Source organism: Jaculus jaculus, chromosome 3 (assembly GCF_020740685.1).
Source record: "Jaculus jaculus isolate mJacJac1 chromosome 3, mJacJac1.mat.Y.cur, whole genome shotgun sequence".
NCBI classification, from domain to species: Eukaryota; Metazoa; Chordata; class Mammalia; order Rodentia; family Dipodidae; genus Jaculus; species Jaculus jaculus.
Window position 1 is genome coordinate 89,407,735 of NC_059104.1, and position 27,810 is coordinate 89,435,544.

The 27,810-nt window shown below is 37.4% G+C and overlaps 1 protein-coding gene and 1 pseudogene across 1 annotated transcript; both read left to right on the forward strand.

The window, feature by feature from the left end:
- Positions 1–1,826: 1,826 nt before the first annotated feature.
- LOC101613872 (olfactory receptor 8D2-like) lies at positions 1,827–2,768 on the forward strand. Its single transcript, XM_004670592.2, has one exon. The coding sequence runs from the start codon at positions 1,833–1,835 to the stop codon at positions 2,766–2,768; it is 936 nt and encodes a 311-aa protein (XP_004670649.2). The 5' UTR covers positions 1,827–1,832.
- A 7,044-nt stretch (positions 2,769–9,812) lies between these two features.
- Positions 9,813–10,722, forward strand: LOC101599727 (annotated as a pseudogene).
- The last annotated feature ends 17,088 nt before the right edge of the window (positions 10,723–27,810 follow it).

Consider the following 27,810-nt stretch of genomic DNA (forward strand, 5'->3'; position numbering starts at 1 on the left):
TCTCCCTGTGACATTGAGTAGTAGTATGTGCACACACTCACCTACTTTCTGCTCATACCCCAGGTTAATTGCACTTCTGCTTTGCAAGATTTGGAGTAAAGCTGAGAGAAAATTCATAAACAAATAAAATTTTATAAATATAAAACTGCAATAAAATTGTACTGTGGTGAAATGGTTTATTATTTTCACAGACCCTATCCTTTTACATTCTCTTTTCTTTTTTTTTTAAGAGATAGAGAAAGTAAGATTCAGAGATAAAGAAAGAATTGGCCAGCCAGGGCCTCAGACACTGAAATCTAACTCCAGACATTTGCAACACCTAGTGGGCATGTGCAACCTTGATCCTGCCTCACTTTTTGTGTGTCTGGCTAACATGGGGTCTGGAGAGTCAAACATGGGCCCTTAGACTTCACAGGCAAGCACCTTAAGTGCTAAGCCATCTCTCCAGCCCTTAAATCCTCTGTTTTATAGTTGAGGAAATTAAGTTCCCTGTATAAATGACGTGAGCTTTGTTCACAGATTCTATGCCAAGGAAGTGGAGTCACTTTCAGTTCATTTGTTTTTTCCAAGTAATAAAACTTGCTGTCTGTAGCATAACATATATGATTTGAAATCAACAGATTGCTCTGATTCATTTCATATAGGTATTCTGTAATATTTGCCCTGGATAAAGTAACACTCATAGGAGTATCCATGTAAATGATTCCCATGAAAAAAAAGTTTACATCATTCTCTGTCTAGAATACTGAATCCCATTTAGTAAAGATCTGTGCTTTATCAGAGTCCAAGGGGATATCTACAATGGTATCATTTTCTAATGTCTAGGCAAGCTATAATCTTGTCTGGAGAAAAAAAATTGTATCACATAAATACATCAACCAGTATCTGGAGTTCATTTGTAGAGTCAGGAGGCCCTGACATGGCCCTCCTTCTCCTGTCTCTCATTCTCTTTCTCTCTCTCTCTCTCTCTCCTTCCCTTTGAAAATAAACAAAACATTTAAAAATTATATTGAAACACATTTTTATAAAGTTTTCTTTGTGATCATGAAAAGTTTTTCATATACAATGACAACAGTTTGCATCATTTTGTGGATGGATATTTCTCCATTTAATATAATTTTGGGAAAAAATGTAAGTGATATCAGGTTCTTGATATGGCATATTTCTCTTGATCATGAAATTAGAAACAGTTTATAGTATTCAAATAAATGTTAATTTTATAAACATAGATTCTTTAAGTGGCACATATTACTTCACCTTTACTTGAACTTTAGGAGAAATTAAGTCAGTGAACAAGAAATCTGAAGGGCTTGGTGTCATTTCTACAATGTTTATACTTATGATCTCCATATCATCTTTCATTTCTCTTTAACTTTTAGAGAATATTAATTATATTAACTGATGTCAGTGCATTTGTGTAATTCTATCAGATCTAGAATGGAAGATATGCTGTCATAAAGATGAATTTTCTATTAGCATATTTTCCAGTAATGAGGCTAAGTAGTCTTGTTTCAATGATATAATATTTTTAATGTTTAATGATATAAGTGAAATGGGGAGTTAAGCCTAGAAATGAAAGAGAAAAACACTTTTGTAATGAGGAACATTCAACAGGGTTAGGTTGGAACCCAACATTCTAAGTTATAAGCATGTAATCTTTATCCCTGAAATTTGAGAGGCTTCTTGTAAAACACAAATTCATGGGAAATATGAGTCTTTCAGGTATGAAAACGATCAATGATGTATAGGATTGTGCTTTGGTAATCAAAAAAAAAAAGTTTGACTATCACACCGTTTTCTTCTTTACTCCTGCAGATAACATTTTATAAGACATGGCTATTTCAAACTATTCTTCAGTGATTGACTTTCTACTTGAAGGGTTAACAAAACGCTCAGAACTTCAAATGCTACTGTTCCTTCTGTTTCTTGGAATATATGTGGTCACAGTAGTGGGGAACCTGGGCATGATCCTCTTAATCTCCATCAGTTCTCAACTTAACTCTCCAATGTACTACTTCCTCAGTCACTTATCCTTCATTGACCTATGTTACTCCTCTGTAATTACCCCTAAGATGCTGGTGAACTTCGTTTCAGAGAGGAACATCATCTCCTTTCTGGAGTGCATGGCTCAACTTTACTTCTTCCTGATTTTTGTCATTGCCGAAGGCTACCTCCTGACAGCCATGGCCTACGATCGTTACGTTGCCATCTGTAGTCCGCTGCTTTACAATATTGTCATGTCTCACAGGGTCTGTTCCATAATGACGGTTGTGGTGTACTTACTGGGTTTCTTTGGGGCCACTGTCCACACCACCCTCATGTCAATGTTGTCCTTCTGTGGGTCTCATATTGTAAGCCATTATTTTTGTGATATTCTGCCCTTGCTGACTCTGTCTTGCTCCAGTACTCATATAAATGAAATGCTGCTGTTTATCATTGGTGGAATTAATACCTTAGCACCTACACTAGCTGTTCTCATATCTTATGCTTTCATCCTTTCTAGTATCCTCCATATCCGCTCCACTGAAGGACGGTCCAGAGCCTTCGGCACATGTAGCTCCCATCTCATGGCTGTGGGCATCTTTTTTGGGTCTATAAAATTCATGTATTTCAAGCCACCTTCCAGTAATAATATGGAACAGGAGAAAGTGTCCTCTGTGTTCTACACCACAGTGATTCCAATGCTGAATCCTCTTATCTACAGCTTGAGGAACAAGGATGTGAAGAACGCATTAAGGAAGGTGGTTGCAGGAAGACAGTCATCCTAAGAAAATGGTATCAAGAAAAGTGAAACACATGAAAAGTTGTCATGATCTTTTCATAATCTTTATCCTCTTCTGGAAAAACAGTCATCACTTTTTGCAATATAAATATTTTACGCTTGGTAACTACTGGGACATTGTTGTAAATTATCAAACCGAATAATTTTTGATGGTTAGTATAATCTTTGGGAATTTTTCAGAGGAATAAGTTGATAGAATAGGAATGGTGAATAGGCACTGACATTTTATGATTATGATAATAACATTATATTCTACTGGCAACTAAGAATGACATACGATTTTTGAAGAAACCCTTCCTGAATGTTGGGACAAAAATGTGTATGAATGTGGGCTGGGTAGATGATTCAGTAGAAAAAGAAATTGTTTGTTGTGCAATTCTGAGTACTTGAGTTTTGATCCCCAGGTAGGCTTCTGTAAGCCCGCACATCTATGGGGGGAATGGAAGCTGAAGAGAGAGGAGAAATTCCCCAAAGTTCATAAACTAGCTATCCTGAAGAATGGAACAGTGAACAACAGCAAGGAGACACCCTTCCTCAACAGAGTGGAAGGCGAGGATGGACTGGGAAGTTGGGTCTGTCCTCCACATGCCTGCTATTACACACATGCATACACTATCCACCCACAAAATTTTAAAAAAGAAATGTATATGAATGAGATGAGTGAGCTTACATACATATTAACTTAATATTCCACTTCCTAGAAATTTCCTTCTTATTGTGTTTGAAACCTTGGGGAAATCTTAGTCTTTAATTATTTACCTACTTTTAAAAATGTATTTAAATTCAATACCATAAGCATTATTTTTTAGTTTAAACACACTTAGATGCAATTAGCAAACAACATAGTACATGATTTAACTTAAAAATTCAAAGGATTGTAAGAAATCAGTTGGTAGATAATCAGTAGTAAATGTATTCCTCCTTGTAAGTGAAGAATATATTTCAGTGGGTGAATTTTAGTTTTTTTTTAATGAGTGTGAATATAGAGGACATTTTCATTTTGATGAGTCTATGTCCTTTTGTCACATCTAACATTTCAATGTCATCACCTTGTGCTTTTGGGATGAGAATTTACGGTGCCTTTAGTTTCAGTTTGCTCATCGTTTATCTGCACACAGCCAATACTTAGATGTACAACAAGTAGGAAATCTCTTTCTGGTGATGAGCTACTGACAAGTAATTGCCTTTAACTCTGTATTGGTTTTCTAAAGTTGTTGCAATACTTTTCTCCAATTCTAGTGACCTAAAAGTACAGACATTTTTGGAATACTATTCTAGAAACCAGAAATTAAAAATTGGTGTTAATGGACCCAAGTGACTATTTTAAGTGGGCTTCAGTGTTCCTCAAAGTTTAAGAGGGAGGAGATATGAGTGTGGACCAACCTCTAGTCTGTGTCTGCCTCCCAGCACTTTCGACTGCATGGTTATGAAGGAGACACTTATGCTGTAATTGTTTCTCTCTTACATGGTTATATTTGTTAAATCATTAAAATAAAGTCAAATAAGTTTGAATTGACATCACCACAGATGCTAAGTGTAAAACTAGGAGTGTGATCTGAGTTCCCTAAATATAAATACATTATTTTTTCTGCCTTCACATCAAAGAATTTTTGCAGTGAAATTCAAAGGATTTCATATATGACATAAATTAAAGAATAATTGTACTACAAAATGTCTAATGTTAGTTTTCTTACACATTATAATACTAAGAAATTATGGAAATGATGTATTAGAATATTATTTTAGAGGTGAGGGTGAGAAAAGTGAGTTCCAGCTGTAGAGATGGCTTAGTGGTTAAGTTTTTTGTCTGTGAAGCCTAAGGAGCCATGCTCAACTCTCTATGTCCAACATAAGCCAGATACACAAAGGTGAGGCAATCACAAGGTCAAACATGGTTAATAAGTGTTGCAAGCATCTGGAGATTGATTTCAGGGGCTGAGGCCCTGGTGAGCCAATTATTTCTCCTTCCCTGTTTTTCTTTCTCTCTCTGTAAAATAAAAATAAATAAATAAATAAAAATAAGTGTTTTTAAAAAATTTTTTTAAGAAAGAAAGGTGAGTACCCCAGTCTCAATAGGATCATTAGTCAATTGTCTTGGACAAATATACTGTTATAGATACAAAGTGTTGAATCTGATGTATAACAAACAATGAGCACTTATAAATGGTATTGATGATATAATCATGTAATGAGGAGTTATCATAGATACTCCTGTTATTATCTTACAGAAGATTTGAATTTAAACACAGTACTGATTAAATCAAGTTCTTAATCAATCCTATCACAATATTGTTTGCATATGAATTTCATTGTACATTTTAGATGCTTCTTAATTAACTTCACTTAAAAGGCAGTTCTCTAGTCCAACTTTGGTATTTGTGGTAAGTCAGGCATAAAAAGCACTGTAGGGAATGGGATTTGCTACAAACCCCCTTTGTGGTGGTTCCATGTCAGGACAATATATTCCTCAAATATTTGAGGGTGGGGAGTTCTCTAGAGAAGGGTAAGGATGAAAATACAGGAACTCTCTGTAAGCCATTGAGCTAGTTTAACTTCATTCACAGGAAACAGAATTGAAACAGGAGTATAATCATTACTGAATCATGATTATTCAAGATTAGTTCTGTGGGAAAGAAGTCATGGAATTTTTTTTCCCTCAGTGTCCCAATTTCTTACCTGACTACTTGCATTGGAAGAAAAATAGGACATCCTATTCAGATAACCATTCTACCCTTGTCAGCATGTTGATCTTCTGAGGAAATAAACTTTCAATAAGGTACTAAGAGTACCTTCTTAAAATTGGCTTGCCAGATAAAAATATTCAAATGTAATAAAAAAGCATCCAAATGTAGCAATTTAACTGAAATTAATTTCCATAGCCATGTCATTAGATGAAAGACTACTTTGAAGTCCAAAAACACTTTTAAAATCAAATGAAAATAAATGCTGGTGAGAATTTGGAGAGCCAGGAACACTCATCCACTGTTGGTGGTAATATAGGATGGTACAACCACTTTGGAAAGCAATATGGAGACTCCTGAAAAAGCTGACTATAGAGATACCAACAGACCCAGTTATTCCCTTAATAGGCATCTACCCTAAAACCTTCAAACCACAGACCAGAGTGATTTGCTCAACTATGTTTGTAGCTGCTCAATTCATAATAGCTAAAAGCTGGAATCGACCCAGATATCCATCACTAGAAGAATGGATAACTAAGATGTGGTATATCTACACAATGGAATTCTATACAGCAGTAAGAAAAAATGAAACAAAGAAATTTGAGGAAAAATGGTTGAACCTGGAACAGATCATTCTCAGTGAACTTATCCAATCACAGAAAAAAAATTGCCACATAGTCTCACTCATCTACAGCACCTAACATGAATCTACACAAGATACCTTACATACCCAGCAAGCATTTCATGGACTAGACACTAGGAGGGATGGGGAGGGCATAGAAGGGGTGGAAAACACTAATCTAGACCCAAATGGCAATGGTACCATAAAATTCAACTTCCTAAAAGGTATATCAAATGGCTGAACCTTCACCAGGCCCTTACAGGAAACAACTGAACCACAAGACACTAGAGAGAGTAGGATCAAGTCTAATCTAAATCCTCTACAACTTCCCTCCCTCCCCCCCCCTCACCTCTCTAACTCCTATATATTAGTTACCTTTTTCCCTCATTTTCTTAGGGGGCACTGACCTGTATCTCCCAGCACCAGCATGGGGCTATCACCCACAATGAGCTTTTGATCAGAGAAACCTACAAGGTTTTCTAAAAGAATGACAGATTTCTGTCAGAGTACTTGATGATCCACCAAAGATTAGTGATAAGACCCTATTGCTGAAGACACCATATGCAGCTGACACATAAAATGGAATGGCATGGATGGAAGCCAGGAGATAGTCAGTCCCCAGACAGTCAGCATGTCTAGTGCCAGAAGGTGCTACATGGGCAACTGGGGGAAATGACCAATATCTGCCCAAGCCACTCATGGTCCAACCTAGTAGCAGCAAATAACCTGTTGTGATGACCACACAAGTGTAATAGTGGAACACAGCCATGGTGGGGAACCAACTGCTCTTGATTCGGCTAATTGATCCCCTTAGTGGTACAAGACCCATAGCTGGAACTGGGAAACAAGTCAGAACCATATCCAAACAAGCCCACTCTCCAATATCAAGTTACCTTAAATCATGGGGTACAAGAGGGCCTACACCTATTAAACTCTATATTAAAAAGTAAGGGTTATCTCATTTGACCTGGTGCTAACTTACTGTCTATTGGAGAATCTGCTTCTATTTTTCAGATAGATGCAGATCCTAAGGAGAGAGCCACCCCATCATACCTCAAAAGGGCCCTGACTGAAACTAAGGAAAATTGTCGGAACAAGCAAGGGTGCTGTTTTCCTGATAAACCAATACCAGCACAAGGGGGAAGGAGACCAACACAGAGAAATATCAACTCCTACCAAATCAGAGAGCCAGAGCCCCAGAGGCCCCCAACACCTCATCACTGAAGCAGACCAAAAATGAACCCAACATGGCTCAGGGAAATTTTGAGGGACGAGGGCATGGAAAGAATGTCAGAGTCACATGTTGGGTCATGATATACAGAGACACTTATCATACCAATAACTGTGGGCTAACCCCACAATGCATGATACATATACCTCACCAAGGAGGGGCCAATAGGGAGGGGGTAGGTCATGGATGAGCCTAATAATGGTACCAAACTGCCTGTACTTGCAGAATAGAAAATTAATTTTAAAAAAGGTAAACAAGACATAAGTCAAATATAGTAGTGTATATCTTTAATAAAGCCATTAAGAGGCAGAAGTAGGAAGATTGTCATGAGTTTGAGGCCAGCTTGGGATACATAGTGAATTCAGCCTGAGCTAGAGTGAAACCCCTACCTTCCTCAAAAACCAAACACAACAAGTAAACATGACAAACATGTATAGTCTTAAATAAACTTAGCTTAAGGAAAAAAAAATTGACACTATGAAATCTTCATATTGCCATTTAAAGTAATCATTGGAATCTTCATCAAGAACTTGAGTACTGACTTGTTTTGGGGAATCACTAAATTTTCATTGATAATTGGGAATGTTAAATAGGATTCTTCTTTCAGATAATCATTTCTCAGGATAGTCTGCAATAGAAGACTCAGAGCTTAATGAACCTCCCCGCCACCAGATTTTTTGTAAATACTGAAGACTCTCGGGAATTTTTGTGTAGAGGAGTGTGTTTTTGTATTTGCTAATGAATCCATAAACTCAGGACTCCTCACATAAAAGCGGAATATTACACCACACTTGTAAGAATGAGGACCCTAGAGATAATCTGCTCCAAAGTTCTGAGAGTTTTTAATATCAGATGAATGTTGGTAATTTACTCTTAGCCAACACAAGTATTCAGTCCTTGATATATAAATGCATCAGGCAGTAGGAGGAAATTCCTTTTTGTTGATCACAATAGAGATCTGTGACATGAGCAAAGTGAACACTTTCTGGGACTTTCATTCTCTATGCAGAACCCAGGTAAATCCCCAGTTTCAGAGTGGCAGTTATATTGCATCTAATAGAACAGTCAGATTAACAACTGTGCTAACCTCATGCAACATGTAACCTTTTCTCAGGGAATGATGGCTGGTTTGAGTTCAACAAGCTCTGCTATAGAGATCTTCACTTGATTTCCATTACTCTGAAACATTTCCTTCCTAAAGCAATTATATCTTATATAATTATTAATGCCTCATCTTCTTATATATTAGCCTGCAAATGTTTCTGAGAGGAAGATAACAAGGGAAGATCATAATCCCAAGTATATCTTCCCTTGGATAAAATATTAAGTAATTAATCCTATGATCTTACTGATCTTTTGAGGAAATGATCTCAGACTATTAGAAGACATATCATGATTCCATTCACTCCTAATACCCCTTCTACTTCTCTTCTTGTCCAGGGAGTTGCTTTCCTGAGTATTCTGTGTTGAATAAAATGTCTTTAATATCCTAGTTCTTCTTTGGCCACCAGAAATACTTCTAACTATTGTCAGGATTTACAAAACTAAAGACACCTATATTTAGACGCTTAATTACCATCAAAGGCTTAATGCGTTTTTTTTATTCTTTCAAAGCAAGGTGAAGAATCTAGAATGATCTTTGAAAATAGACCTCCATGGACAACAAAACTGATCTATGAATTCACTTTGCCAAGCTCATTCAGACATAGGATGTGCTAAGGCTGTAAAGTTGGACAGTGTTCTTGCCAACTGAGCTACTTAGACTCCCCAACATAAGAATGTTTAGTTTGAGTTTCTGTGAAATGCATATGGATATAGTCATTTTAAAACACAATTAAAACAGTGACTAGACTGTTTCATAAACTTTTCTATCTCTTCCTTGTGTATTTTGTTGGGTATTTGTGTGCTTGTTTTGTATTATTTTGTTGTTTTGTGAAAAGCTTTCATACTGGACCACAAGCTGCCAGAAAACTCACATGTAGCCCAAACTGCCTCAAACTCACAGCACTACTGTTACCTTCCTCTTGAGTGCTGATATTAGAGGCATGAAACACCACACCCAGGGTTTTTAAATTTTTCAACTTTCAGTAACTGTGTAATTTTCTCCATATTAAAAAAATTGAGTGACATGATATATTCATGAGGTAAGTTTCAAATTCAGTATGGGAGCTATGATGGAGATTCTGGTCAAACTTACAGGATATCTGGAGTAATTTAGGGAGTTTCAGCACATGTACCAGAACTAGACATGAAAACTATAACAAAGTTCATCCTGTCAACTTCTCTCATGCAGGTGTGGTTTCCTTTTTAAAAATCATGTGGTTCCTCTGTAATATAATTGTTATGTTCAGATGAAAGCAGGCTCAATCAGGGTGTCACAAAAATAGGCTATAATCTTATTTTTATGTTTATTATTATTATTATTAGCAACACATTTCATATGGTTACATCATGTGTTGGTACCCTCTTTTTTGTATCCAGAGAAATCTCTGAAGAATGTTGACAGGAAATCATTCTGCAGCAGCTGTGTTTGTCTTTGTGAATTTAACACAGCAGCCAGAGGTCTTACCTCCCTTCTTCCTTCTCTTCCTGGGAATCAGTTGTGGAGAACCTGGGCATGATCCTTCTGATTGCAGTCAACCCATTGCTCCACACCCCCATGTTCTATATCCTCAGTAGTTTGTCCTTCACTGACCTCTGTTATTCCACTGTCATTACACTCAAAATGCTAGTGAACTTTCTACGGGAAAAGAACATGATTATTTATTCTGACTGCATGGTCATCTCTTTTTCTTTGTGGTCTTTGTGGTGGTTGAAGGCTACCTGCTGATTGATGTGGCATATGGCCTCTCTGTGGTCATCTGTAGCCCACTGATTTATAGCATGATCATGTCCTCTTGGCTCTGCTCAATGCTGGTGCTGGTTGCCTTTATCCTAGAACTTCTGTCTGCAGTGGCATTTACAAGCACTATGATGAAGCTAAGCTTCTGCAAATCACACATCACCAGTTATTACTTCTGTTATTTCTCCCTTGCTCAATATCTCCTGCTCTGAAACACACCTCAATGAGCTTCTCCTTTCTATCATTGCGAGACTCAACACCTTGGTACCCACCCTAGCTGCTGCCCTCTGCTATGCCTTCATCTTCTGGAGCATCATTCAAATCCAGTTCTCAGTGGGCAGTTGCAAGGCTCCTGGAACTAGTAGCTCTTGTCTAATTTCTGTGGGGATCTTCTTTGGGTCTACTAACTTCATGTATTTTAAGGCAACTTCAAGTAATTTCCTGGAATAGGAGAAGACATCATCTGTGTTCTATACTACTGTGATCCCCATGCTGAACCCTTTAACATATAGTTTGAGGAACAAAAATGTGAAGAAAGCATTGGTCGAGTTCTTGGGAAGATGAATATTACTTTGGGAAAATGATAGAAGATTGATATGGATAGTAAAAATGACAATGCTCTATTTATTTTTTGTATTTTTTAGGTAGGGTCTCTCTATAGCCTAAGCTAACCTGGAATTCACTTTGTAGTCTCAGGCTGTCCTTGAGCTCAGTGCAATCTTCCTAACTCTGCCTCTAAAGTACTGGCATTAAAGACATGTGCCACCATTCCTGGATCATTTTTATTCTGTTGTAATGTATATAATATCTATATTTTATGGTAGTGAGATTGGTCTGAAGAGTGCATGCATAGTAGATACATGTTCTACCACAAAACTACCTTTCAAGTCATAATTTTACAGTTTTCAAAATGACTTTTCTTATATAGTTTTTTTTCTTAACGAAATGGAAAGAAATTGTAACATTCATGGATATTAATGCTCTGACAAAACTGAAGCTTAGTTTTATTTTGTTTCTTACTGTCATAGAAAAGGAACAGGAAATCAGATTTTTTCCAACATCATTCTTGTGTCACTGACATTCCATAGTTGCTTCTTGAAAGCATGCTATGTGACACATACTGAGTTGTCCACTTATGTGAATGCTAAGGGCCATGAAACCTGTTCTTAGACATCTCTCAACAATTTTTGAGAGGATGAGGCAATTGCACACACAAAAAGAAAACAAACAGTGCAAGCAGTTGTGGGACAGTAAAACAATTTTATTGGGCTACTTGTGCTCAATGTGATTTTACTCTTTAACTTCTTCAAGATCTCTTTATTTCTGTTTATTCTTGACTATCATGAGGTACTGAGGCATTCATATTAAGATACAAAACAAAGGATCCATCATAATTTCAGAGGATATCAAAATTATGATTCAACAAAAACAGATGTAAGAAGTCCTCTTGGAGAATAACAATTACAAATAAAATTTTAAAAGTTGTCTTTTTTAAACTTTTTTTAAAAAGATTTTTATTTATTTATTTGAGAGCAACAGACAGAGAAAGAGGCAGATAGAGAGCAAGAGAGAGAATGGGTGCGTCAGGGCCTCCAGCCACTGCAAACGAACTCCAGACGCTTGTGCCCTCTTGTACATCTGGCTAACATGGGTCCTGGGGAATCGAGCCTCGAACCGGGGTCCTTAGGCTTCATAGGCAAGTGCTTAACCACTACACCATCTCTCCAGCCCAAAAGTTGTCTTTAATTGCAGATGATACAGTAGCCTGCTTCAGCATCTCTAGAGAACCAATGACAAAAACCACCAGAATTCAGTAAATAAATGAGAAATAACACTCAAAAGCCAGTGCAAAAATCTAAGTAGTTACAAAATAAAAACTTCATTCATCACAGCAACAAGATGATGAGGGACATGTGAATATACTTTCAAAGTTATAAAACCCACATGAAGTAATATTCAAATACTCTTAAAAGATATAAAAGTAGACCTGAACAATTGAAAGATACGTAATTTTCTTTTTTCTGTGAATACTTTATTATTACTAACAACATATTTTGTATGGATACACACTTTTAAACAAAGAACTTATAACCACAGAAGAGCAGATTGTGGAGATTGTAAGTACAACAAAGTTACCTAGGGAACTGAGAGGTGGTGAGCTAGGAGATCTGGCCTATGCAATCCAGTTACATGTGGACCACGGCTTGGGGAAGGAGGAACTGGGAAACTGGAGTGCCAGCGGCAAGAAGTCAGCTTCTACAGTGGCTCTCTGGCTCAGAGGATTAGGCATTTGGGTACCCAGGTGCCAATCAATCAGGAAACCTGAGCAAAAGGCCTGTTTGCACCACCCACACATAAGAAATAGGCAGTCCCAAAGCAGCAAGGGTACTGGAACCGGGAAACTGGGAGGTGGAGAATGATCCTGGAGCTCTAGCAAATTCTTTCCATCCACGCACCCTCTGGAGCAGGGTTCTGGGAGTTGCGGAAACAGGAACCATTCAATCCGGAACATGGAGCAAGGGACCTGCTTCCTCATCAAGTTTTCAGTGTCTAGGAAGCCCCAAGCCAGTATCAGGGGAACCAGGACCAGGGAACTAGAAAGTGTGTGCATGCACTCTCCAGAGCATGGGAACTGGAGTTGGGGACTTAGGTGCCTTTCAATCAAAAAAGCAGAGCAAAGATCCTGCTTCCTCAGCAAGCTTGCAGGATCCAGGCAGCCTCAAGCTAGTAGCAGGTGGACGGGGAACAGGTTGCTGGCAAGTAGTGGGGCAACAGAGAGATCTGTCCTACTCACTTTTTGCACACACCCTCCAGAGCAGTGGTTCCAGGAGTTGGGGATTTAGGAGTCATTGAATCAGGCAAGTGGAGCAAGGGACCTGCAAAATTTCTGAAGTAGAATGCTTCAATGGCTAACAAATTAGTTTGCTTTACTTAACTCATAAATTTAACAAAGCTTTAGCAGATATAGTTAAAATGCCTTTTGTGTTCCCAGAAAATTTTTTACGTTACTATGGTACTGATATATGTAAATTCATTGAGAGATAACAGAAGGAGATATGCATGGAACTTCACATATATACATGCTCAATAATCTGAGTGATTTTGACAAGCTTACAAAACTTTATATCCATCTGCATTGTCAAAATGACATTAAATGCAGTTTTGTGACTATTCTTACTTCTGCCACAGATAATAACCTCTTTGTATATTGCCACAGAGGATTGAACATCACTTTTTTCTATAATTTCATGTAATGGGAATCATATTTTATTAATTTGTACTTGGCTTTTAATTACTCAAAGTGACCATTTAAAGCTTCACCTATAAACTCATTTTCATTATGTAAAAATTTTGCCCTCTGGACTTATCACAATTGATTCCTTTATATGTTGGTCATCATTTGGATCATTTTAGGCTATTACAAATAGAAACATCATGATTCATTTGTTGTGCCTTCATGAGAACAGATACCATCATTTAAGTTAAGCAAATACCTGTCCTCTAAATATTTCTGTTTATGCCCTTATATTAATGCTACTCTAACTTTTGGTTACAGAAGCTTCTCTTTTCAGATGGCAGTGACCACCAAGGTAACTGCAAACTCACCAAAGTGCTGAGAAGTGACAATGGAGTGTACAGCACTAAATGAGAAATCTTACCTTCTAAGGCTCAGGGACCTGAAGAGATGACAAGAAAAGCTAAGAGCCAAAGGAAGGAAAGCGGTGCTTACAATGCTGTCTTCCAGATACAAAATAGGCTAGATATTCATGATCTCACAGTGGCTGATGCTACTACATAAATCCTGCATAATAGGAGGGAACAATGTTGGCATAAAAATAATAGAGCAACAGTTAAAGGAAGAAAGGATTCAGTGGAAGAGGAATTTGGGAGGGGGGAAGGGACCATATGATTATATTGTATTGTTTATATTTATGGAAGTTGTCAATATAAAAATTTTAAAAAGGTCAGGAAATGTGAACTGGTGGTTAAGGTGTTTGCCTTCAAAGCCTAAGGACTCATGTTTGACTCTCCAGGTTCCATACAAGCCAGATGCACAGTTACGAAAGTGCCCAAGGTTGTACATGTGCACAAGAGGGCACACACGTCTGGAGTTCCATATCAGTGACCAGAGGCCCTAGTGTGCTAATTCTCTCTCTTTCTCCCATAAAAAGTGCAGTCTGTTGGGCTTCCCTCAGAAACAAATAGTTAAACGAAACACCAGCCAATAGAAGATTTGGATTATTATGTATTTCCTCAAGTAATCTGTAGCTTTCCAATCTGTTTCTTTTTTAAATTTTTTGTTCATTTTTTATTTATTTATTTGAGTGTGACAGAGAGAGAGAAAGAGAGAGAGAGACATATACATAGAGAGAGAGAGAGAGAGAGAGAGAGAGAGAGAATGGGAGCGCCAGGCCCTCCAACCACTCCAAACGAACTCCAGATGTGTGCGCCCCCTTGTGCATCTGGCTAACGTGGGACCTGGGGAATTGAGCCTTGAACTGGGGTCCTTAGGCTTCACAGGCAAGCGCTTAACTGCTAAACCATCTCTCCAGCCCTCCAATCTGTTTCTTAATACAGTTAATATGAAATTTTTCAGCAGATATGTATGGGTGTTATATCTGATTTATATTATATCCACAATTTGGTGCCATATTTTGTTTGAATTTTAGCAATTCTAATATATTTGTATTAATATTGTATTGTTTCCCATTTACTTTTCTGAGTCACTAAGGATAATAAAAGTATGTGTTTAATGTTCATTTATTTATCTTATTTATGATATATCAGGTAAATCTGGTTTGTGGATTTTCTTACTGAGCTATTGAGATTTTATTATTGAATTCTACTTAAGTATTCTAGATGTATTTTGTTTCAAGATACAAAACTTCTATCACATATGTGTTCTACAAATATTTTGCTCCAATTTGGGACTTATTTTGCATATTCTCTTTGATGGCTTTCAAAGATATATTTTTTTATTTTGATATTCAACTTATCATGTTTAAATTATGTGTGTATGTTCCTATTTAAAAAGTTAAATAAATCTTTTAGGTCCTTTTTAATTTTTAAAATTATTTTGTTTCATAACTAGCCTCATTTTCAGCAAATCTTTATACTATTTTCATTCATTTTGAGAGTCCTTGAGGAGTTGTTTTGTTGTATATTATCTGAATTTCTGATTGTAATTAGTTAAGGTAGTCTATAGTAAGCATGAATTGATATAACAAAGTTATAGTAGGATTGGGCTATTTGATGTTAAGGTTTTCATAATTTTTTAAAAATTTTATTAGTTTTGTACACAGTGTGTATAGAGCCATGTTGATAGCATAGTTAGCCCTCTCCCCTCCAAAGGGATCCTCCTCACTGGAGAATGTGGGTTATTGGGGAATTGGAGATTGTAGGGTTAACCATCAGTTATGGGTAAGAGGTAATGTCTCCGTGCATAATGTCCCAACATGTGGTTCTAACAATCTTTCCACCCCCTCTTTCACAAATTTCACTGAGCCATGTTGGGTTTGTTTTAGGCCTAATTCAGTGATGATGTCTTGGGAGCCTCTGAGTCTCTGGATATTTGGTTTGGTAGGAGTTGAATGTTCTCTGTGTCTATCTCCTTCGCCTTTGTGTCAGTACCAGGTTCACCAAGAAAGCAGCATTCTTGCTCAATTCCTCAATTACACTTGGTTTCACCTGGGGGCCTGGTGAGGTGTGATGGGCTGATTATCTCTTCAGAATCTGCATCCATCTGAAAATTAAAAAAAAATAAATAAGAGAAGCCAATTCTCCAACAGAGAGCAAAGTCAGTGACAGGTAATGGGATAACCATTATTATTTTAGAGAGAATTTATTAGAGAAATACCAAAATGAATGGAAGCACATTGAAACTGAAAAATTACAGAAGACATTACAGCTACCATAGATTAATACATAATTAAAACTTTTAAAATTGAAAATAAAGTGTTATTTGACTTTACTGATAAAACAGTCATGAGTTGATACAAATACTAGATAATTACTCTATGTGGACTCATTTTAATACAAAGAACCCTCATTTTGATACAAGGCAGTGGGGAAGTATTGTGAATTTTTATGTATAGTATATTCAGCTTTTTAAGCTATTGAATTAAGAACACAATATAAGGACTAGAGAGATTGTTTAGTGGTCAAGTCACTTGTTTGAGAAGCCTAAGGACCCAGATTGAATTCCCCAGTATCCACATAATCCAAATGCACAAGGTGGTAAAAATTTGAAACTTTTTTGTTTTATAAATTGTACCAATTATTTCACTGACGAAACTAATTGATTGATTCAACATCCTAATGGAAAGTTTGGTATTTGACCATGACAGATGATAAATGATAAGGCTTTATTTTCTATGAAAATGAAGATGTCTTTTTTGAGGTTACACACACAATATAAAGTTATAATTATAGGTAAAATAACACTTCTGTAAATATTTACAAAGTCAAAAGCCTTTCAGATTCCTAGCATTTATTATTATAGTTATCATTAAAACTCTAAGTTTAAAAAATAAAAATAAAAAAGTGTTATAACTATTTCAAAGAACAAAAATGACAGTGGAGCACAACATCCAAAATAGAATTGAGTACAATGAAAAATTAAATGTATAAATATCTTCTAAAATGACTGGGATGAGGGGTAGGAGACAGCTCAGTGGATTAGGTAGCATGCATATGATACCAGAAGTGGGGAGGCTGAGATAAGAAGGCTCCTGTGGGTCATTCTAGCCTAATTGGTGAGCTTCATTCCTAAAGATAATCACTGAGGTTGTCTTAGACCTCTACACACATATACACACATATACACATACACCTCCACACAGGCATGTGTCCAAACACATACAAATATGTTTATACACAAGAGATAAAACTGCTTTTAAAAAGTAGATTGTTTTAATATATAATGCAATCTAATAATCCATATTATCTGGAATCATTTTAGCTGTAACAAGATCTACACATTTTGTTGTATAACATTCTAGAAAGTAAAACTATCACACTTATTTCAAAGAACACCAGTTATGTACTGTCCTGGCACCAGTAGAAGGGGAACATAGAGTGCTGGCAAGCATTAGGGAACTTTTGAGTGGGATGGAAATGTTTAGTGTCTGGATTGTTGCAGTTATATAGATCTTTGTATTTATTAAAACTCAGAAAACTATTCACTTAAAATGACTGTAGTTTGTTTTCATGTAGATTATAACAGGATAAGAGAGATTTAATATTGAGGGACCAGTAAAAATAAAATTTGGCAATGACATCAGCACATGACTTAAAAAATTATGTAACCATACAAATGACTATAATAAAAGATGCTCAATTATACTCATGATAAAACAAAAATAAAACAATTATATTTGGGTACCATTTATCAACTTTTAGACTGACAAAAACCTCCAAATATGTAAAAGTACACACACACACACACACACACACACACACACACATTTGTGAAAATACAAACTATGACAGGCCACATAAGGAGAATTTGGTACTACCTAATACTACCTAACATATGCATATGTAGTTATCTTTTGCTCAGGTGGAGATATATTGGTAAGTTTTACAAAAGCCTATATTAATATGAGAACATATAAGCATAAAGTATTCATATGATCATGGTTCATACAGTAAAGCCATTAATAAATATTCAAATACCAAGACATGATTGTTTATTCTTATTTCAGCTATATGGGGGTAACATGATATTGAATGAATTGTAATTTACCCACATAATTTTGACTTTTGGAATAATTTACATTACTTACACAGTGAGTGAAATAAAATGATGATCATGGGCTGGAGAGATGGCTTAGTGGTTAAGCGCTTGCCTGTGAAGCCTAAGGACCCCGGTTCGAGGCTCAGTTCCCCAGGTCCCACGTTAGCCAGATGCACAAGGGGGCGCACGCGTCTGGAGTTCGTTTGCAGAGGCTGGAAGCCCTGGCGCACCCATTCTCTCTCTCTCCCTCTACCTGTCTTTCTCTCTGTGTCTGTCGCTCTCAAATAAATAAAATAAAAAATTAAAAAAAAAGTATCTTGATAAAATGATGATCATAAGAATGACAACAAATCACTAAAATAAACATAAAACATATTAAACTTGTTACATTTTATATACCAATACATATATAATGAGGAGAAACATAGTTTTGGGTTATAGCTTTTAATATATCACATTGACTTTATACTATCACACAAGATAAACTTAAATACCTGGTTAAAAAATATTGAACTGTCCTACATTTTAATTTTCAGAGTGTTATGTATAGGTAAAATCTTAAATCAGTGAGATAAATATACCTTAACTAATAGAAAAATGAGTTCAGTGAAATGCAAGGAAGCAGATGACAGGAGATAATAATGATCAGAGCATAAAGAACTAAAATACTCATGTACAAGTACATAGGAAAAACTCAATTACACCAAACCAAATAAAACTGAGTGAAAATAAAATTGAAAAAAATCCCCTAATTTTTCTATGAATATCGTGGTGGTTTGGTTCAGGTTTCCCCCATAAACATAGGTGTTCTTGTTCCCAGCTAATGGAGATTTGGGAATTAATGCCTCCTGTAGGTAGTGTGCTGTTGCAGGCAGGCTTATGGGTGTTATAGCCAGTTTCCCCTTGCCAGTGTTTGATACATTGTCCTGTTCCTATTGTCCATGTTAAGTGGGCCAGAAGCTTATGTCCACCCTCTGCTCATGCCATCATTTTCCCTGCCATCATGGAGCTTCCCATCAAGCCTATATGCAAATATAAACCTCTTTTTTTCCCACCAGTTGCTCTTGGTTGGGTGATTTATACCAACAATGTGAACCTAACTGCAACAGTAAGAGAGGTACTGATAGTGGGGTTGCTACTAGACACCTGGAGCTGATTTTGAAGAGAAATGCGTAAGGATTTGAAACCTTGGCTTAAGTGATACCTTGCAGTGCTGTAAGTACAGCTTCATGGACTATTCTGGTCAGAGTTGAAAGGCCTGAATGCAGAAAGAACTATTGACTGTGAGAGTTGGCTTATGTGGGTGAGAAGGAGCTTTGCTTGGATTGAGCTATAAACAGTTTGAGAGGCTTGCGGTTATGGCCGTGTCCTGAGAAGTTGTGCAGGGTTACTTTGCATAGAAATGGACTGGTGTGAGCAGAGGGATATAACACAGAAAAAAATGAAATCTTTGGGCCTAAACTGCTGCCCATTCACATGCAAATTGAGAGATTATAACCATTGAGAGTGGGCCAGTTAACCTGAACTGGGGCAACAGGAAGAATATAGTCTCTTTTGAAGGGCCTGAGTGCTCAAGGAGTGGCCTGTTTTTCGGGTATGCTTTATTGCCTTCCCCCTGGATTAACAGATTGGCACCCTACCTGGATTGTAGAGTATAACAAATGCAGGAAAGAGTGAGTCATTGAGTTTGCAACACAGTCTTGTGTTTTAGAAATGCCCATGGGCAGTGTGAAGCAGGTTTGCTGGAAGCCTGCATGGAAACACCATGGAGCCATAAGGATGAATCGTGCATTGCAGAGACCCACTAGAGATGATGGGACTATGAGATAACAGCTAAGGAAAGCTGCTGGCTCCAGTGAGGTCTTCCAGGACTGTGAATAGCCTAGCTGGAGGGTTGAAATTGGAGCTCCAGAAACTTGTTGCTGGTTAGAATTATCAGACTTGGGGATTTGTCACTGGCTAGACTTATTGGACTTGGAGCTAGAGTTTGATGTTTGCCCTGTTTAAATCTTGTATTGGTTGAATATTTCTTTGCTATTTCTTTTTTTTTAAATTTTTATTAACATTTTCCATGATTATAAAATATATCCCATGGTAATTCCCTCCCTCCCCACCCCCACACTTTCCCATTTGAAATTCCATTCTCCATCATATTACCTCCCCATTACAATCATTGTAATTACGTATATAAAATATCAACCTATTAAGTATCCTCCTCCCTTCCTTTCTATACCCTTTATGTCTCCTTTTTACCTTACTGGCCTCTGCTACTCAGTATTTTCATTCTCACGCAGAAGCCCAATCATCTGTAGCTAAGATCCACATATGAGAGAGAACATGTGGCGCTTGGCTTTCTGGGCCTGGGTTACCTCACTTAGTATAATACTTTCCAGGTCCATCCATTTTTCTGCAAATTTCATAACTTCCTTTTTCTTTACTGCTGAGAAGAACTCCGCTGTATAAATGTGCCACATCTTCATTATCCACTCATCAGTTGAGGGACATCTAGGCTGGTTCCATTTCCCAGCTATTATAAAATGAGCAGCAATAAACATGGTTGAGCATGTACTTCTAAGGAAATGAGATGAGTCATTTGGATATATGCCTAGGAGTGCTATAGCTGGGTCATATGGTAGATCAATCTTTAGCTGTTTTAGGAACCTCCACACTGTTATTCACAATGACTGGACCAGATTGCATTCCCACCAGCATGTAGAAGGGTTCCTTTTTTTCCACATCCCGCCAACATTTATGAACATTTGTTTTCATGATGGTGGCCAATCTGACAGGAGTGAGATGGAATCTCAATGTAATTTTAATCTGCATTTCCCTGATGACTAGTGACATAGAACATTTTTTTAGATGCTTATATGCCATTCATAATTCTTCCTTTGAGAACTCTCTATTTAGCTCCATAGCCCATTTTTTTGATTGGCTTGTTTGATTCCTTATTATTTAACTTTTTGAGTTCTTTGTATACCCTAGATATTAATCCTCCATCAGATATATAGCTGGCGAAGATTTTTTCCCATTCTGTAGGTTGCCTCTTTGCTTTTTTCACTGTGTCCTTTTTTCATGAGGTCCCAGTGATTAATCTGTGGTTTTATTGCCAGAGCAATTGGGGTTGTATTCTGATAGTCTTTACCAAGACCAATATGTTGAAGGGTTTCCCCTACTTTTTCCTCTAGAGGTTTCAGAGTTTCAGGTCTGATGTTAGGTCTTTAATCCATTTTGACTTAATTATGTGCATGGTGAGAGAGAAGAACCTATTTTCATCCTTCTGCAGATATATATCCAGTTTTCAAAACACCATTTGCTGAAGAGGCTGTCTTTTGTCCAGTGATTATTTTGGGCATTTTTGTCAAATATCAGGTGGCTATAGCTACTTGGGCTTACACCTGGGTCCTCTATTCTGTTCCACTGATCTACATGTCTGTTTTTGTGCCAGTACCATTCTGTTTTTGTTACTATGGCTCTGTAGTATAGGTTAAAATCAGGTATGGTGATACCACCAGCCTCATTTTTGTTGCTCAGTATTATTTTAGATATTTGAGGTTTTTTTGTGATTCCAAATGAATTTTTGGATTGTTTTTTCTATTTCCATGAAGAAAGCCTTTGGAATTTTGATAGGGATTGCATTAAATGTGTAGATTGCTTTAGGTAAGATTGCCATTTTCACAATATTGATTCTTCCAATCCAGGAACAAGGGATGTTTCTCCACTTTCTAGTGTCTTCTGCAATTTCTCACTTGAGTGCTTTAAAGTTCTCATTGTAGAGATTCTTTACTTCCTTAGTTAGGTTTATTCCAAGGTACTGTATTTTTTTTTGATGCAATTGTGAACGGGAGTGATTCTCTGATTTCATCCTCTGTGTGTTTGTTGTTAGCATATATGAAGGCTACTGATTTCTGTGTATTTATTTTGTATCCTGCTACATGGCTGTAGGTTTTGATCAGCTCTAACAGTTTGCTAGTAGAGTCTTTAGGGTCCTTTATGTATAGAATCATGTCATCTACAAATAATGATAACTTGTTTTCTTCCTTTCCAATTTGTATCCCTTTTATGTGTGTCTCTTGCCTTATTGCTATGGCTAAGACTTCCAAAACTATATCAAATAAAAGTGGGGACAGTGGACATCCTTGTCTTGTTCCTGATTTTAGTGTAAAAGCTTCCAGTTTTCCCCCATTTAGTAATATGTTGGCTGTAGGCTTGTCATAAATAGCCTTTATTATATTGAGATATGTTCCTTCTATTCCCAGTCTCTGTAGGACTTTTATCATGAAGGGATGTTGGATTTTGTCAAATGCTTTCTCTGTGTCTAATGAGATGATCATGTGAGTCTTGTCCTTCAACCCGTTTATGTAATGTATTACATTTATAGATTTTCGTATGTTGAACCATCCCTGCATCTCTGGGATAAAGCCTACTTGGTCAGGGTGAATAATCTTTTTTTTTTTTTTTATTTTTTATTAACATTTTTCATGATTATAAAATATATCCCATGGTAATTCCCTCCCTCCCCACCCCCACACTTTCCCGTTTGAAATTCCATATATGTAATTACAATGATTGTAATGGGGAGAATGGAATAATCTTTTTGATATACTCTTGTCTTATGTTTGCCAATATTCTGTTGAGAATTTTTGCATCTATGTTCATGAGGGAGATGGGTCTGTAATTTTCTTTTCTTATTTTACCTTTGCCTGGTTTTGGTATCAGGGTGATGTTGGCCTCATAGAATGAGTTTGGTAGAATTCCTTCTTTTTTTATTTCCTGGAAAAGCTTAAGAAGCAATGGTGTTAGCTCTTCCTTAAAAGTCTGGTAAAATTCAGCAGTGAATCCATCTGGGCCTGGGCTTTTTTTAGTTGGGAGATTATTGATAACTGTTTGGATCTCCATTTTTGTTATAGGTCTATTTAAGTGATTAATCTCATTTTGATTTAATTTAGGTAGGTCATATAGATCAAGGAAATCATCCATTTCTTTCAGATTTTCATACTTTGTGGAGTATATGCTTTTATAGTATGTCCCTATGATTTTTTGAATTTCTCTGGAATCTGTTGTGATGTTACCTTTTTCATCTCTGATTTTATTCACTTGTGTCTCTTCTTTCTTTCTCTTGGTCAGATTTGCTAAGGGTTTATCAGTCTTGTTTATCCTTTAAAAGAACCAACTCTTTGTTTCATTAATTCTTTGGATTGTTCTTTTTGTTTCTATTTCATTAATTTCTGCCCTAATCTTTATTATTTCTTCCTTTCTACTGATTTTTGGTTTGCCTTGTTCTTCTTTTTCCAAGGCTTTGAGGTGAAGCATTAGGTCGTTTACTTGCAACCTTTCTAATTTCTTAATATAGGCACTTAAGGCTATAAATTTACCTCTTAGAACTGCCTTCATTGTGTCCCAGAGATTTTGGTATGTTGTGTTCTCATTATCATTTGACTCTATAAATTTTTTGATTTCCTTCTTGATTTCTTCATTGACCCATTCATCATTTAGTAGTGTATTGTTTAGTTTCCATGATTTTGTGTATGCTCTGTAGCCTTTCTTTTTACTGATTTGTAGTTTAATTCCATTGTTGGTCAGCTTGTGCCCAAGTGAGACCCTTCCCTGGTGCAAACCCAGTTACCTTGGATGAGTTTGGTCTCAGTCAAGTTGCTGCCTGGGTCGTCAGGCTGCTGTTCTGATTTCTGGAGCTGGGCACCGGCTTTTCCTGCGGGGCAAACCAAGCCTGGCAACTGTGGCCCGGCAGATCAGCACCCCCACTGCTGGAACTGCTGCTGCTTCTTGGTCTGCTGTTGTTGCCACTCCTGGGTCTGCTGCTGCAGGGGCCGCTGGTACCAGTTCCGGAGCTGCTGATGTTGCTGCCGAACTTTGCCCCTGCTTGTGTCCCACTGTCAGCTCAAGTTGGCGTGGCCGGGTCCCGGGATGCTGGTCTGTTTTCTGGAGCTGGGCTCAGGCGGTGGGAGAGGGGAGGGAGCTGCAGCTGCTCTGGTTCTGTCGCTGCTCCACGTGTGCTTCTACCTCGCGGTCTGCTCCTCCATTGCTCACTGCCACTCTCCCTTCACGTTTTCTGAGTTGCAGAGAGCGCGGTGTGAGGGGAAGCTCCTGCACCTGGCTTTTCCTGCGGCTGGAGCCAAGCCTGGCGGCTTTCTGGTGCGATGCCGCCATGGCAGTTGGCAGAGCTGCCGGAGCTGCTTTTGCTGGCCTGTGCGGGCTCTGGATGCTCTGGTTCTCTCCTACTTCTCCGCTGCCGCTTTAGTTTCCTATACACCTCACTTTTTAGTAAAAGTGTGTATTTTGCTGAGGTTTTTTGGTCTTTTTTCCCCCCAGGCTGCTTTCCCGTGGTACCTATGCCGCCGTCTTAACTGGAAGTCTACCTTCTTTGCTATTTCTAATTCCATATTTTGCAGTGTGAATGTTTATCTTGTGCCATTATGGGTTTTTTTTTAAATTTAATTTATTAGTTTTCTTTTCAGTAAATACAGGCAGTTTGGTACCATTATTTAGGCTCATCTGTGATCTACCCCCTCCCATTAACCCTCCTTGTTAATGAAAATGGGTCGTGCATTGTGGAGTTAGCCCCCAGTTATTAGTATGATAAATGTCTCTGCAAATCATGACCCAACATGTAACTCTGATATTCTTTCTGCCCCCTCTTCCTCAAGATTTCCCTGAGCCATGTTGGGTTCATTTTTGGTCTGCTTCAGTGCTGAGGTGTTGGGGGCCTCTGAGGCTCTGGCTCTCTGATTTGGTAGGAGTTGATTTTTCTCTGCGTTGATCTCCTTCCCCTTTGTGCTGGTATCCGGTTCACAGGAAAACATCACCCTTGCTTATTTCGCCAGTTGTCCTTAGTTTCAGTTGGGCCCTTTTTGAGGTATGTTGGGGCAGCTCTTGGTATTATGGCTCAATTAAAAGTTCTTAGAGTATGGGGATATAGGAACATCACTGGAATTGATAAAAAACTATGGGCACTTTTAAAGTTGGATGAATGCACTGCATTTTACATCATGTATTGTTATCAGTTTGTGGGGGCCAGGGGCAGAATGTGGTGGTTTGATTCGGGTGTGCTTTTGGAGATATGGGAATTAATGCCTCCTGGAGGTGGTGTATTGTTGGGGGCGGCTGAGCTTATGGGTATTATAGCCAGTGCCTCCTTGCTAGTGTTTGGCACACTCTTGTTGCTATTGTCCACCTTTGTTATCCAGAGGGTGATTTCTACCCTCTGCTCATGCCATCATTTTCTCCCTGCCATCATGGAGCTTCTCCTTGAGCCTGTAAGCCAAAATAAACCTCTTTTTCCTGCAAGCTGCTCTTGGTTGGGTGATTTCTACCAGCAATGTGAACCTGACTGCAACAAATATCAATAAAATTATAAAGTCTGTAATGAGACAATGATTGATATCAGAATGGATTAAAGAATAACTAATCACTAAGTCTTCATGCAATGAAACACTTAGATTCCAGTTATATGATGAAATCTATGAGCCATTTAAGAGGCAAAAATGACAACTCTGCACATATACATTCAGACACTTGAAGAGGATGCAACACTTCCTAACTAATTCTATGAGGCTGAAATTCACCTCATACCAAAACCTACAAGTGCATCTGATGAGGGCAAAATAACAAGTGTCCCTCTTGTACACCTGCAAAGTTCTAAACAAAATAGGTCTAAGAATATATTAGGAAGGTAATATTTCATGTTACAAGTGGGGTTTTCTCAAAGACTTTAATATTGTTTCAATTGTTGACAATTAATCAGTATAACCAGCAAGGAAAATGCCATTTTGATAGTTTAAGGCATATCATTGACAACACCCAACATTTTCTTGCTAGTAAAACATAAATTAAAAATAGTAATAAAACAGAGTCTTCCATCTAATAAAGAATATCCATTAAAAAGCTTATAGCTAAAATCATAATTTTGAAAGACTGAGTGACTTTGTAATGTAGAAATATCTGCCTTCCTAATTTTTATCCAAATTTCACCGCAGGGGATCATTAACACAGTAAGTAAGTAAATGGAATAAAGAAAGGAAAGAAGAAAATATGTCTGAAGGATATCTTATGAATTCTCAAAACAGCTATTAGGGTACATGCACTGCCTAATGCTTATGAAAATAAAATCATATAACAACTAACTGTATTTCTATGTAATGACAGTAAGCAATGAAAACTGAAATACCTAAACCAGATCTACTGGAATACTAAAATATAAAATTCTGAGAGAGCAATCTGACAAAAGCTAGAAAATGAAAATAGTGCAAAATATTATTGAGAGAAACAAATAAATTTTATCATATAAGTGAGCATCTGGGTTGGAACTCTCAGTATTCTCTCTCTCTCTCTTCTTCTCTCTCATATGCAGTGCATGTGTACATATGTGCAGATGTGTGCATCTTGTACACACACAGGAAATGAAGTACAGAAGAGAACCAGTTGGCGTTAACTCATGGGAACATGGCAGTGATTTCAGTAGCCTGAGATTCACCCCCAAAATTTATCGTTTATGAAAATGAACTTTGAAATTTGTAATTGTTAGTTGTCTGTCTGGTACCATATGTTAGAAAACTGTCTCCCTGACCTATCTTGTCCCTGATTTTTTGGTTTGTTTTCATTTTTTTAAAAAACTATTTATTTGTTAGAGAGAAAGAAAGAGGGAGAGAGAGAGAGAGAGAATGCAAGTGAACCAGGGCCTCTGGCCACTGCAAACAAACTCCAGATGCATGTGCTCCCTTGTGCATCCTATTTATGTGGGTACTGGAGAATGGAACCTGGGTCCTTAGGCTTCACAGACAAGTGCCTTAACTACTAATCTCTTCAGCCCAATTATGTTATTAAGGGAAACTAAATTTGGAGGGTTAAAATATAAGATTTCCTAAATGCTGTTCTATTTCTGATTACAGAATAGATAATAAATTCTTAAGATTCATCAAAGCTTTGAGCTTTTTCAGTTTGACACACTTTGTATTTATTTATTTATTATTAACAATTTCCATGATTGTAAACAATATCCCATAGTAATGCCCTCCCTCTTCCCACTTTCCCCTTTGGGACTCTATTCTCCACCATATGCCCTCCTCCTCTTAATCAGTCTCTCTTTTATTTTGATGTCATGATCTTTTCCTCTTATTATGATGGATTTGTGTAGGTAGTTTCAGGCACTATGAGGTCATGGCTACCCAGGCCATTTTGTGTCTTGAGGAGCACATTCTAAGGAGTTCTACCCTTCCTTTGGCTCTTACATTCTTTCTGACATCTCTTTCACAATAGGCCCTGAGCCTTGGAAGGTGTGATAGAGATATTTCAGTGCTGAGCACTCCTGTCACTTCTTGCCAGCACCATGATGCCTTCTGAGTCATCCCAAGGTCACTGCCATCTAAAAAGAGGAGGTTCTCTACCAAAAGTGAGAGTAGCATTAGTATAAATGTCCCTGATATTTTGGAAATAGTGTTTTTTATTAATTTTTATAATGCTTTTCTAATTCAGGTATTGTCCTTTTCAAGATAAAGATATACAACAGAACACGAGAAGAAGATGCAAGAACTTCAAATTAAATAAGTGTGTGTGTGTTGGAATTATCCAATGGTCAAGTGTTCAAATGATTAACTTTTATTTGAACCTAATCTAACAGTACGTACCCTGCATATTATTGAGCTAGTAAGACAGTTTGTTCCAATGAAAGGGAAAAGACTTAATCCCAGCTTTTCTTAGCATGGAAGGCCCAGTGAATCAAAATACCTTGATGTAACTGGCTTGAAGGATAGGGAAGTGTATATGTTGTACAAACTTCCCTTTGGTAGATGGAATGCAAATAGAATATTAACTTTAAGAAGCAGAAAGCAAATTAGCTTTAAGAGAAATAAATAAATGCACACCATAACTTTTGGAGGCTCTGGCAACTAACCTAAAAG

What these genes read in the sequence shown, in the direction of transcription:
- LOC101613872 (XM_004670592.2), top strand. Translation starts at nt 1,833, where the DNA reads ATGGCTATTTCAAACTATTCTTCAGTGATTGACTTTCTACTTGAAGGG.